General features: G+C 33.1%; 3 protein-coding genes and 1 non-coding gene across 5 annotated transcripts; 1 reads left to right on the forward strand and 3 right to left on the reverse strand.

The window, feature by feature from the left end:
* Window positions 1-3,478: 3,478 nt before the first annotated feature.
* Window positions 3,479-6,229, reverse strand: LOC17898335 (polygalacturonase At1g48100). The gene is made up of 6 exons (XM_006303904.2): window positions 5,660-6,229; window positions 5,390-5,557; window positions 5,034-5,081; window positions 4,736-4,943; window positions 4,441-4,525; window positions 3,479-4,316 (listed from the first exon to the last, which is right to left on the reverse strand). Exons 1-6 carry the CDS (start codon window positions 6,116-6,118, stop codon window positions 3,806-3,808), a joined length of 1,479 nt encoding a protein of 492 aa, XP_006303966.2. The 5' UTR covers window positions 6,119-6,229; the 3' UTR covers window positions 3,479-3,805.
* Window positions 6,230-9,862: 3,633 nt separating this feature from the next.
* LOC17900422 lies at window positions 9,863-11,404 on the reverse strand. 2 transcript variants are annotated; one of them, XM_023777195.1, is made up of 7 exons: window positions 10,975-11,404; window positions 10,777-10,876; window positions 10,600-10,695; window positions 10,449-10,501; window positions 10,304-10,352; window positions 10,178-10,225; window positions 9,863-10,095 (listed from the first exon to the last, which is right to left on the reverse strand). In XM_023777195.1, the coding sequence occupies exons 1-7, from the start codon at window positions 11,223-11,225 to the stop codon at window positions 10,021-10,023; spliced, it is 672 nt and encodes a 223-aa protein (XP_023632963.1). In that variant the 5' UTR covers window positions 11,226-11,404; the 3' UTR covers window positions 9,863-10,020. The 2 variants fall into 2 exon arrangements, with proteins under 2 accessions (XP_023632963.1, XP_023632962.1); XM_023777194.1 differs by having other exon boundaries at window positions 10,777-10,879.
* Window positions 11,405-11,531: 127 nt separating this feature from the next.
* LOC17897175 lies at window positions 11,532-13,137 on the reverse strand. Its single transcript, XM_006303467.2, has 8 exons — window positions 12,788-13,137; window positions 12,595-12,694; window positions 12,382-12,477; window positions 12,226-12,278; window positions 12,084-12,132; window positions 11,928-11,975; window positions 11,763-11,841; window positions 11,532-11,677 (listed from the first exon to the last, which is right to left on the reverse strand). The coding sequence occupies exons 1-7, from the start codon at window positions 13,024-13,026 to the stop codon at window positions 11,767-11,769; spliced, it is 660 nt and encodes a 219-aa protein (XP_006303529.1). The 5' UTR covers window positions 13,027-13,137; the 3' UTR covers window positions 11,532-11,677; window positions 11,763-11,766.
* Window positions 13,138-13,223: 86 nt separating this feature from the next.
* Window positions 13,224-13,296, forward strand: TRNAF-GAA. Its single transcript has one exon. It is a non-coding gene; the product is annotated as a tRNA-Phe (tRNA).
* The last annotated feature ends 592 nt before the right edge of the window (window positions 13,297-13,888 follow it).

The following is a 13,888-nucleotide window of genomic DNA, read 5'->3' on the forward strand; positions in this document are numbered from 1 at the left end:
TTTGTTTGTTTTGGATGAGCAAAAGAAACAAATTATTATCGATATACAGTAGATGACAAAACAAACTATTTGCGACACAAACAAGAAAAAAGGACTTGACGGCTTAGACCAAAAAAGAAAAAGAAAAAAAAAAGGACCTATTCTTTCACATGCATATGTTTTTAGACTTTGAGGAGGTTAATTGTTTTCTAGTCAGAAAGATTCAAGAAAAAGAGGGCCCAATGGGTTTAATTGTGAATATTGTCATAATGATTAAAGCCCACTAGTATACTGGGCTTCAGGATATGAGTAATTTCTTAGTCCTGATTCTTACATGTTTGGACTTGTCAAACCTAATTTTTCTATTGGGGAAAAGCAAAATTCCTTTTACTTTCTTAAAATAAATAACCTGAAGTACTGTATTTTTTTATTTTATTTTTTGCAAAAAACAAGATTTGTAGGAGATTATGATTTTCTTTATATATATTTCGTTACTGTACTTAAATATTATAACTAATTAGTTTATAAACTTTAGCACAAACGATACTCGTACGTACACTCGTAAATCTATTAATTAACTGCGAAGTAAAGTAAGTGCATGGAGATGCATGTTGGTCTGTTTAATTAAGCACATCTTAAGTTTGGTTCCCTATAAAAAAGTACCCTTTTCTCTGTTTCACATCATTGCTTTACATTTTTATTTTTTGTAAAGTATATATTTTTGTTTCGTAAGAAGTACCATCTCACATTTTGAATCAGAAACTTTAATACGAAGATTGATAACTGACAATGAAATCTTTATAAGAAGATTGCAAACTCATACTCGAAAAGAATATTGTATATATATACAAAAAAAAAGAGAATATGAAATGATTAAAAAGTCTAAAAAATGTGTAAAATACTAATTGAGGCAGACAGACTTGCACAAAAGCTGAAAGTGAAGAGTGAAGGAGAAAAAAAAGGGGAAGGTGGAAGAAGGAGTGGCTGAGAAGAGTCACTTTTGATTTTACTGCGTAATTGTTAGAGTGACTGTTGTAAATAAGGCTTTTTCGGGTCTCCAGCCTCCTTTATTCTCTCTTCTCACTTTTTTGCATCCTTAATTCACTTTTGTGTAAGTATTCTCTTCTCGAATGTATAAAGATACACAACACAAAACATGCATTGATTTACCATGTTAGTGCATGCATGTAAAGTGGAGAGAGTTTAAGAGTTTGCAAAAAGCAGAAGTGGATCTTTATGCATTGCATAGACCTAGTTAATATTGGTTGATCTATAAACCTATATTTTTTGTTATTGCGGTTAGTGAACAGCCATGCAACTATACAATAGGCAGTGTTTAAGATTGTGTTTCTAATGTTACGCAGTGACAAACCTTACCAATGAAAACTTCTTTTTGTCGATTCGATATAGACTATTAGACCAGAAAACTGCCAAAATAAATTATATAGGAAGACTCATTGACAATTTAAGGAGGCAAATATGATACGGTTCGCCTAATAAATGGGAATGGCCTAATGTGAGGGTATGAGTGTGATGGGCATAGAGTCGTTGATAGAGTGAGTATGAAGACAAGCGAGAAGGCTATGTTATGTCTACTCTCTTATTTCATTTGTTTATTTCTTACCATGATTGCTCATTTTTAGTAAACCAACGTTTTGATGATCAATAACTGGTATAACTTAATTTCTTTCTAAACAAGCACACTTCCGTTAATTATATATCGAACAATTATGATGTATGAATGTATCAAGATATATAACAGTTTTACTCTAACTTCCTTTACGTTTCTTATAAGCTATAGGTTAGTGGGTTCGTATAGACTAATATATTACATATAGATTTACTGATTGCTTGTATATTTATGAGTATATATACATATCTAGATTAAAAGTTAAATACGTTAAATTTGGATTACGTGGTCACACTGAAAAAGGGAGAATCAGAGGTGGGTATGTCTAACATTCCAATTGCGACCCACCAAACTCCTCCATTTGCTATACATTTACATATTTTAATGCAAAGATAATATACATTTACAAAAATACGAAAGTCTGATGAACTTAGAATCCTTTAACCCAAAACAAAAAAAAAAAAAAAAAAAAACCCTTAGAATCTTCGAGTGGCCTTGTAAGCTTTTCCAGTTTCCCTTAACCTCAAAAAAGAAAGTAATATATTTCTTCTGTTGTATAATTTGCATATACACAGCTTGTAAGTTGTGTCAGTATAAGTTTATATATATAGAGACACATACGCGTGATTGATTTCCATAATTAGAAATTACATCCTTATGAGTTATGCCTCCTACATACCATGTTGTACGTGCGTACTTAAGTGAAAATGATATAGTTAAAAAGTTACTGTTTTATACTATAAATTTTTTAATTACTTAAATGAAATCCATATATGATCACAAAAACACATATTGTTACAGTAGTTTCCTAATGTGTGCGTTGATTGATTCATTTTGATCCTTTATATACAAATTGAAGTCTCGTAAGATGATTATATACACGAAAATCAAAAGCAAAAAGAAAAGAAAAAGATTTTTTTTTTTAAGTCTCGTAAGATTTTCCGGATTCAAATATATAAGATATCACCAGCTTTAATAATTAATACGTTCTATGACTATGCATGCATACATTTATATTGATGTGTAATTGAAGATATATATCTTCAATTAATTACACATCAATATATATATATGAGCTTTAGTAGTGGTTGCGCGTGCAGAGGTGAACCAGGTAAACTTTAAACAAGTTGATCATAAGATATCAAACTTTACAAGTCCAAAAGTAAAAAAGGAGCTCGACACTGAATAATTATCTTCAAAAGAAATTTCGTTGGGAAAGATGAAAACAACTTTGGTTACAAATGGAAACTGTTTGGTTAAAAAGAGAAATTCTTTGTTATTTCGTTCCATCTGGTCCATCTTGTTATTTTGAAACATTTTATTTGTTTCCAAAATTAAACTACGTACGTACTATTAGTCTCTTAATTTCGATTATTTGACAAATATATTCTTGACTACGAAAGCTACACGTCGAGAGATAAATGAACATATGTTTATTTTAATTTTAAGTGCTAATTTATATATTTATACTTTTCGTCGCATTTAATATAAGATCTAGGTATTAAAATCAGTTATATAATATTAGAGTTCGACCTACCAAGAGACAATGACACCTTCCAAAAGTTGGAATATTCTCTTCTACTTTCTACTCAAATAATCCACTTATATTTCTTATCACGATATATAATTAATTGGCCACCAAACAATTAGCTTAAAGAATGTTAGCTAAATATAGACCCAAAAAAAAACTCATTCTACGACCGATTTAGATTTAAGGATTTATATTTTTCATAATCTGTATTACTTTTTTATTTTCAGTTTAACATGGTTTTGATCAGATCGAAATCATGCATAATAGAGAAATACATTAATATTAATTATTAAACAAAGAAAAAAGAAAGCAAGTCATATACATATATAGCGAGATCATTAAAGCTAAATACACAGTCTTTATAAAAAAACACACATGCACACACACAGACAAAGTCTTAAATTAATTCTTCAATCCTTAGTAAAACAACACTAGCTAGAGAATCATCATATGAAAACTGAACATGATCATAGAGTTCCTTTTTAAAATATTTGGAGAGGCAAATAAAACGTACCACTCCTCAACAAAGAATCATCAAGGAGTGTCTCCTACGATGATTTATATACATTTTTCTCTCTCTAAAATTCTTTTCGAAAAAGGTTTAGAATAATATATTGTCTAACTCAATTATTCTCAATCTTTACGAGTCGAGTGAATTGCAAAAATCACGATGAACCACACTTGTCAACAAGAGCTCCTTGCAACGCCGTGGGAGGATCGGACATGAGACACCAAACGGGAGGAATCGAAAGCTCTTCCGCAATTCCATAAGCATTCCAACAAAACGGATCCAAAACGATATCGCCTTTCGCAGGGAGCAACTCAATGTCGGAAAGAGTTAGGTTCGTGCATGGAACTGCATCGCTGCATCCAAAATGCATCGGAGGACTTCGAATATCGTAAGTTCCTTTGATGCCTTGGTACGCGATATCCGATACAAAAACAGCAGACGTTTTGTTAGCACAATCTTTGGTCATGCAGTAGTATTGGTCAATGATGATTGGGTTACGGACTGAGTCCACGTGGATGTTGTTGAACGTCACGCCTGAGACCGAACCTGACCCACCTTGCCATGTTTTGATCCGAACTCCATTGTCGGAGTATTTTATGATTGAGTCGCTAACCGTTATGTTTGAGACGCATGCGTGTGAGTTGTGATTGCCCAAACTTCCAATGCTGATGAAAAAAAATATTTATATAAAGGAAGTTCATAGATAGTTATTAATTGGGATCTATATGTGATAATTAACAAATGTTTTAAAAATCAGTAATCATGATTAGAAAAGGAGAGATAGTAAACCTAATTCCATGGCCACCAGGTCCACAAGTGAGATTCCGTATATCAACATCGTAGGATCCGGAGCCAATCGATACACAATCATCTCCTGCAATATGTATAGAACAATCAACTTAATCATTCCCAACTTTTTGTGTTTTTCTACCTTTTTTATTAAATTTATAAAGTCACGTTAAGTATATTAAAAGCCGGTTCATTAGACTGCTTAATTAATCGGTTTTGTCAACCGGTTTTTGTTTTCTTTTCTTCAGCGGTTAACAATTTTCAAAACTTTGATAGAGCGAGCGCATGTTAATACCGTTGGAGATGATGGAGTTGTAGATGGTAACGGAGTTTGAGTTTTCGATGTGGATGCCGTCCGTGTTGGGGCTTAACGGCGGAGCAGTGATGTGAAGGGACTCCACGTGAACTCCTTGACATCCGTCGAATCTGAAATGAAACTGCGGGCTGTTTTTTATATGTAGACCTTCCACCCTTAGATTCGAGCTCATAAAGAACCTCAAAGCCTGCATGCAGTTCAATTAATTATTTAAGCAACTTCTATATAGAGATTTTTTTTTTTTTAATTGAGTTGTAAAATTTTACGTTGAACTTACAATGGGGCTGTCGCAAGGACCGGCAACAATTGCTGATTTGTTGACAGCCTGCATATAAAATTATAGCAAATAATTAATTAATTATGAGTTTTGCATCCTAAAACGTTTAGTTTTATCATTTTTAGTGAGGAGTTTTATGTTGATTGATCATTATGAAAAAAGCTTAGGGCTACTTTTGAAATAAAGTTTTTTTTTTTTTTTGTGTGGTTCGACACTTTTTGAAATAAAGTTATAAAACAAAATAACATGGTGATTTGATTGGAAAATATTCAAACACGTGTTCTCTCTGTATTAATGAGTATTATTACAATATTTAAATAAATTAGACTGCAAATGTCTTAATTAGTTTAAGTTACCCGGTGAGGTTTACAAGGAAGATCCCACCATTTTTGTCCCCGGCCGTCGATAACTCCGGCGCCTTTCAAAGCCAAACCGTTGACTCTATAGAAGACAAGCCACTGTCTCTTACTCACATTGCTCGGCCACGAGTCTGGTCCGTCTGGTGTTACAATGGTCCCGTCAACCTAAACCATAGAAATAAATTATATTAACAACAAGAAAATCCCGTACGTTTGCTAGATATGTAGTGTAGATATACGAAACCTTTTGAAGTAGAGAAATATTACTTGGAAGAATTGGTAAGAGCGGCAAGGACCGGTGAAAATGGTTGATTGAATCATGAACGTGTATCCGTAAGGGACAAGCAACACTGAATCGGTGCTGTTCTCGTTGTTGCAAGCCGAGTCCCACGCAGTTTTGAATGCTTGAGTGTCGTCTGTTTCACCATCTCCGACCGCACCGAACTTCCTCACGTTGTAGACTCCGTTGTTGTCTTCTTCCGGCTCGTCGGAAGGTGACGGTGGCGGTGAGGGTGATGGTGCGTCAGGGGGACCCGGAGGAGGAGTAGGAGGCTGAGAGATGGAGGAAGAAGGCGGCTGTGGTTTTGAGGAGTGGTGGTTATGGTTATTGCGTTTGTGTTTGTCTTTGTGGTGATGGTATCGAGATTCGGTTAAAGAGATAAGTGTGAGAATAAGTATGACGACGAAGCAGAGGATTTGGTTGCGATTATAAGTAGAAGATAACATTTTTTTCAAGGTGTTCTTTTGAAAATGTGGGTGGTGATTTTGAGGTGAGAGTGTTTGGAGATACAAAAAAAAAGTGTGTAAGAATAGAAGTCGCACTCACTAAGTTCAGAAAGCTTCTTGGAAATGTTAATGCAGCAAAAGCAGACAAGTCTGGTTCCTTTATATATACTGCAACGTCGTGAGCTCATAGGAAGTGGAAACCGATTCCGAAATGTTTTTTTCTTTTTTTTAATTTTACTTTTTGGAAACATTAATTTTCAACAAGTGGTGTAGTGATACCTAAATTTTTACCGGGGTTTTTGGGGGTTTATTGATTAGGACTGTTACTATTGTTATGACTTATTGTAGTTTTGACTATAACTTCTTCTTCTTCTTTTTTATTTTTTTTTTATTTTTATTTTTTTTAAGTTAGTGGTGTTGTGAGTGATTATGTGAATTTATTAATTAGTAATATATATATATATATATATATATATTTAAAATTCTTATTAAACTCTAATATCATTTTTATATTATGCTTGTAAATTAAGTTTTTTTTTGTCTCTATGTAAGTACATCCATACAACATAAACATTTTTTAAAATTGCACACCTTAAAAATGGGATTTAGTTTTAGTATTTTATCCGCTTTTGTATTAATTTATCCCCACTTTGAAAGACTTTCCCAGTGGATATGTATAGATATTGTATTTCGGACAATTTTATTCAAGAAACGACGAAACATATAACATGTAAAAAGAATTATTCTCCACTAGGGGATATGAAATACATCTCTTCTTACAATACAAATCTATTAACTAAGTTTCATTTCTTTTTCATTTTTTTTTTGTTTGAGAAAACAAGAAGAGAACGTCCACGAGTGGGTTTTATCTAACTTCTTTCGGCTTCTTCAGTGGTCCGATCTTTCTCTCATCTATTCTTTCGTATATATTTATAGAAAAGGTAAGGTAAGGAACACATGATTTGTTAAATACATGGATAAATTTATTGGCTTTGTCTATTGCAAATAATAAACTATAATTTTGTATAACCGACCAAACCATTATTGATTGTATACCCAGAAGAACACTATTGAGTATTCTTTTGATCGTATTTGAGAATTTCACCGCCCATCTTTACACTTTTCGGTGGAAACCAATTATGTTTGGTCTCTCAACTCATCTTTTCTCTTCTTTTCTTTTTCTTCGAATTTTCCGAAAACTAAATATACTAATATTTGTAGCACAAAAATAAATAAAAAAATACTCGAACGCTTATTCTACTCTCTTCATCACATGTTTCGTAATTGTAATGGACCAATTATTTTATTTTATTTTATCAATATTTATCAACCAACCTCATTTACCTAATTTTTCCTTTTTAATTTTAGGATAGTCAGTCAAGTCACCCAAACATATCATATAAGAACATAATGAAATGTATTATTCTTTTCAACAAGAACATAATGAATTATACGTGCAGCGCTTGTGACCTCATCCTCCACACACAAAATGGCGGCTCTAATACGACATATTAAAGCTAATATTAATTGCAAAAAAGTATTGCATAGGCAAATTAAGTACGGTTACTTTAATAAACATTATAACTAAATTGTGTATAATATAGATCATGTGTGTGTATATTAGTGTATATCGATGAAAAAACGAATTTCCACACACAAAACGTTTATGTAAACAAAAGGAAATGTTAAAAGACATAACAATTAGATTTTAAATTTTCAATAAAAATGTAAATATTTAATTTCTGTAATAACCAAAAATATTGTAAAACTTATGCATGTTATATTATCAACTGATCTATTTGAGTAATTGATCATTTATAGTCTCCAAGAGATAAAAGAAAGTGAAATCAATCCATTTTCTTAAGTATATTCTGCAGTTCAATTTTTTTGACTAAATTAATATGAAGATCGATTTTCTTAACAAAATGAGCATATACATATGTTATAATATATTTGTGGAATACTATGTGTTTTTGTCACATCTGTGGAATAGTGTGTTGAAAGTGGAAGGTAAAGTCACATTCTGAGATGGGGATTGATATGAACTAGTTGGTCCATATAAGGCAAGAGGCTATGTTAAGTGCTTAAGACTTCCTATAAGACTCTAAATGTCTATGGCTACTTTATAAGAGTATGGAAGATATTGCATGCTTCTATACAAGGATACTTAAGTCATATACATGTGTGTATAACATCGTGGGTTTGTGATATAAGATATTATGGAAGAAGTTACATACATATATAATATATATAGACATGTGTGTTTTAGTGTGAATAGAAGATATCGGGTCTTTCAAAGTTCTGCCCCAGTCTAGAGGATTTGGTAGACATACACTTTGCTTCATTTCCAGTGCACGTCTCCGTAGTCCATACTTTGCTCCATCTTCTAATTTATCCAGCAATTTTCATCTTTAAGAGGTAATATATATATACGTAAAAATTGTTTCCAATTCATTGGGGTTGACCAAAATTATTATTGACTATTTGTTATTCCGTTTTATATAAACCAAAAGCTTAGTAGAAATCTATTTGTGGTCGTAATACAGTGTTTGTTACTTAGGCGGCTGGTGTTTCATATCATATTGAAAGAAATTTTTTGATATTGTTTAACAAAAAAAAAGAAATTTTTTGATATAAAGATTTTCATGTGGATATTATAAAGTGCCTATCTTATATGATATACACTGAAATGTGTAATTTTTCTGTAATGCCGTTTTTTTTGTTTAAAAAAAAAAATGATTGTGTTATAATATATCTGTCACCACAATAATTATCATTGTTAACTTTAAGGGTGTTCAAATTAACGGTTTATAGTTAGATCATGGATAATATTTGTGCAGTTTTTTTAAATAGTGGCTGGCTGCTCTTTGTTACATTTTTTTTGTTTATTTTTGTTGTTGTTGCCTTTAAAGAAGAATACAAATCTATACACACAGAGACAAAGGAAAAAGATCCGTTACATTATACACACAGAAGTAGAGGAAGGAGTGGAGATGTCGGCTAAATTCGAAATGATTAAAGGAGACTTGGACATCCGCATGATTTTACCCACCCATTTACTGTATCTCCCACTTCTCTCAATGCCTTTGAGAGTTGAGACACACACACAAAGACACAAGCCTCTCTGTGTGTTAAGAGGCCCCTTTCTAGAATTATTATCGTTGGCGTAATCTCTCTATAACGGTTTTTTCCTTAAGCTAACAAGACCGTACAAACTCAAAAAGCTGTGCGAATACGAAACCAAGTTGGGACGGGATAAGACGCAACAGAACGGAGTGGAAGTAAAATAATTTGTCGTCATTCGTGGGCCAAGCCCATTAGCAACTGATAAAACAGGCAACTCAGTTTTTCTTTTGCTTCTTGGTTTATACAACTTGCAACGATATGTGAAAATAACAATAACTTCAACAAACAAATGATTACTTGGCTTTATAGTAATTAGTTGACACTAAAACTTGTATTAAGGGTGGGCGTAAAATCGAATTAAAACAACAAGCCAAAAAATTAAATTTTTATAAGTTGAACTCTAATTCGATTTTTAGTTTTATTATTTTCAAAATCCAAAAAAAGAAATTTCAAAAATAAAAATATCTAACGGTGATAATCCAAAATAAATCACAAAAGAATTTATTTATTTTTTTGGTAAGGACAAACGAATTTATTTTAATAAATCCGATAGATCCTTTAACCGGATTTCTGACTTGTAGTATTAATTAATCGTTATGATCTTCTAGAACAATAATATTGACAATAGAATATTTACTTTTCAGTAAATTAATATGAACAACATTACATTACATTACATGGTTGGACGTTTCATAATCATATCCAAAAGAAAACAAATCGTTTATTTGGCTAAAGCAAAAGAAGTAATGATTTCTTGATGGGCTCTTCTCTTTGCCTTAAATGGTCTTGACAAACGCAGCAAAACGTTCCAATCCTCCACGAATAAGCTTCTCCATAAACGGTTTCATTGCCTGAATATTTTCAAAACATAAATCAGTACTGATCATACAAGAAATACATTAACAGGGGGATAAATATGTAGATTAGGCTTACAAATGCAACTGGAGCAAAAGCATGTGGAACTTCAAATGAAAAATTAATCTACAAAAAATGTATAAAACAATTTAATTTTATGCCAGTGAAAGTGAGAAACAATGACAAGATACTACTAGTACTAACCTCTACTAAGCACGAGGCAGGACCTTTTGGGAAAAATCGAACACTGCCTCTGTTTTATAGATACAGACAAATATTGAGTTTTCACCAGAAGTTGAATTCGAGGATCGAGCAATCTGTCTTTCTAAACCAAAGTTCTTGAGTTTACCTATTTTCAAAGCCTTCTATAGATCTCCAATGTAGCTTTCTATCTGGAATTGGCTGTTGAGAGCATACAAAGATCCAATAAAACGTTTAAATCTAATTAACAAAGAAGAAAAGTATCTGATTGGTTGATTTTGATATAATACAGAATTTACCTGTAAATTTTTTGCGAGAAAATAGTATTCAATATTTTGTCCAAAAGACTCGAGTTTTACCAAGTAACGCGATAGGTCTGGACTACCCTCCATAGCCTAGCAGGACAAGAAAAAGATTTGTGAGCAAGAATGAAATCTTATAGGGCTCTCTGTTTTCAGAGTTATGTTACAAAATACCTCAACAGATGACAAAAACGGCATCCACTTTGGGAACGATTCACGATCTGCGTATAACTTGTAAGCCACGGCAGCTGGTGCATCCACTTCCATCTTTACCCTGCTTAACCCACACCAAAAGAATCTCTCTGAAAATCATAATACTTTATGGATATATATAAACTTTATGGTACAGTTTCGTTGTCTGAAGAAATTTACGTGACGTCTTGCCATTGCATAACGGGTCTGAAGGATTTAGGAGAAGAAGAAACTACGGAACCATCGTTAGAGTTGAGTAGTTTTGCAGAATTAGCTGATGAAAAACAAGATAACGATGATAACATTCGCAGAGAAGAGGAAGAAGAAGCTGATCGATCAAACTGTACTGAAAAAGTTGCAGACTTGGGTGATTTTCTGAAACAAACGGCGGATTTTGTTGTTGGAGCTGTACCAGAAGCTATTGATGACATTTCTTTGATTTCTCTTGAGAGGAATAGATTTAGAGTTAATCAAAAATGAGTATTCATAGATTTTAAGAGATAATTCTGTTTTCCAAAGTGACAAATTAGGAACAGAGACTTTTCAAGGACCATTATCTTTAATGTTATTACACTCCACGCAAAGTGTGTTGTCGTGTTTAGACAAATAAGCTGAAAATTGGAAAGAGAAAAGCTCTCTTTGCCGCGACTTTGTTTCTTGTTTGGTTTGTTTTGTTCTGTTTTTTTATAGATTTCACTCAATCAAAGCCAATATCTCTGGTTAGTTTCTTGGTGACCTAAACCAGAATTTGTATAATTATTGGAGAAAAAAAGATTGTTACTTTAATCATACAAAAGTATCAGCAGAGAAGCTTTAATCATGTGATTTGGTAGAGTTTCCAGATCATATATGTATGTACCAAGAGAAAGATGCATAACGATTCCTGCAAATGCAAAGAGTTGTTTTTTTCAGCTAGTGAATTTATTTTCAGACTTTTTCAATGGATAAAGAACATAAAGGGAGCTGACCTTTTTAAGTTGTTTTGGCCATGGTTGCAAATCTTTCAAGTCCACCTCTAAGCAAGCTTTCCAAAAAAGGCCGCAGCGCCTGATCTCGGGAACATTAAGGTAATAAGAAAAACAATATGTAACACTCAGCCTCACATAGAGATTTTAAGGTAAGAGGTTTCTCACCGATGCCACGGGGGTCAATAACGCAGGGACTTCATATGATACGGTTAGCTAAAAGATAGGAGAACAAAAGGCAAAAAAAGGAAAAAAAAACATGAGAGAATTATTCTACTAGTATATGATGGAGATGATGTGTAATAAAAATGGAGTGTTCTTTACTTCTACGATGCATGATGAAGGACCTTTAGGGAAGAACCGAACACTGCCTCTGCATTCGATTAAATTCAAACGTCAAGCTCAATTAGATAAGAGAAAGCTAAACAATTGAGAATATATATATATATATGATCTCTTTGCTTACTTATTAGGAAGACCTTCAAGAGATCTCCAATGAATCTTCTGGTTAGGAGTAGGCTGCAACAAGCAAAAACAAAATAGGCCAATAGTTTTACACAAAATTGTTGAAAGAAACACAGAAGCATTGATCGGATTGTGTAATGCAAAATTTCATTCTTGCCTGTAGATTCCGAGCAAGCCAAGAATACTTGATGTCTTGACCAAAAGCATTGTACTTGAGTGACCAACGTGACAGATCAGGCTTACCCTTTAACACCTAACACCAGAGAACACTAATTAAACCAAGTTAAAATCTAAAAGCAAGAACCTCTTTTTCTGAAGATCGAAACTTTATAAGTTGATGAGAGATATAAAGATGAAATCATAAAACTACCTCTACAGACGAAATAAAAGGCATCCACTTAGGAAACGATTCACGATCCAAGTAGAAATTATAAGCTACGGATACTGGAACATCTACTTCCATCTTCACTCTGATTCAAAAAAAAAAACAAAAAACAAAACTTGATATCAGATTCATCTAAATTTCAAAGCAGAGAAGGGAATAAAAGAGAGATTTTTTTTACGAGCAGTCTTGCCACTCCACTGAAACAGAGAATCGTCGCTTAGGAAGAATGAATCTGGATCTGCGACTAACGGAGGAAGAGTAAGAGAAGCCATTTAGGTTTTTTGGAAGCAGAGGAATGAGAGAATATGAAAAGGGTTTACGATCGAAGCAGATGGGTGATTGGAGATTTGGAAGTTTACAGGTCGTGGAGGACAAGTGATTGATCGTGTTCATGTTAGTTGCTACTGCTACAGACATCGAAGCTTCTGCTCTCAGTTTTGCCCCTTGTCTGTGAAGGATAAGACTTCAAAACCTTCACAGCCACACAACAACTACAACAAAACTGATTATTTGGTGTCAGAGATTTGCTCTGTTACTCGTCCTTTCACAATCTTTGGTAATATAATAAAATAAAGCTAATTAATTATACAGTTTAATATAAGAAATAAACAAAAGCGGGGATAGCTCAGTTGGGAGAGCGTCAGACTGAAGATCTGAAGGTCGCGTGTTCGATCCACGCTCACCGCATTTTTCGAACTTTTTATTTCTCTGATTTAGTCTAAGCCCAATGGGCTCTTCTCCTCTTTTCAAATATGAGCCAATTTAGAGTGTTTTAGGAAGCCTGTTACCGTGCCAATTTGTGCTGTATAACTCAAAAATATGCGACACTTTTAGACACACCCAAATAAAAAGAACTAATTCGAAGAAAACTACAGTTAAAGACGAAGTATGGGTTTTGCTTACATACAGAGATTTTTAATATTTAAGACTTATTTATAAAAAAAATTTTAAGAGATTTTAAACTTTTTGATTAAAAAATGATAAATTACAAAAATTGTGATATGGTAGAGAAAATGACTGTTTGGGGTGAGGTATGTGTATGACTGTATGTCATAATCATCCACCAAACCTTGAAGCTAGTATATAAAATTTTATTAATCAGCCGTTAAACATGATAATCCAACGGTCAGCATTTAATCTCACCAATAATCATGATATATTTTAGTTGGTCAACAACACCAAGAACCGCAATTAAAAGTCTAAAATTTTCACCTACCACGAATCTTGTAAAGCATGAAAGAGTGCGTGTGTGTGTGTGTCCATCCATTTGCATGCGTGT

Source organism: Capsella rubella, unplaced genomic scaffold (genome assembly GCF_000375325.1).
Source record: "Capsella rubella cultivar Monte Gargano unplaced genomic scaffold, Caprub1_0 scaffold_1, whole genome shotgun sequence".
NCBI classification, from domain to species: Eukaryota; Viridiplantae; Streptophyta; class Magnoliopsida; order Brassicales; family Brassicaceae; genus Capsella; species Capsella rubella.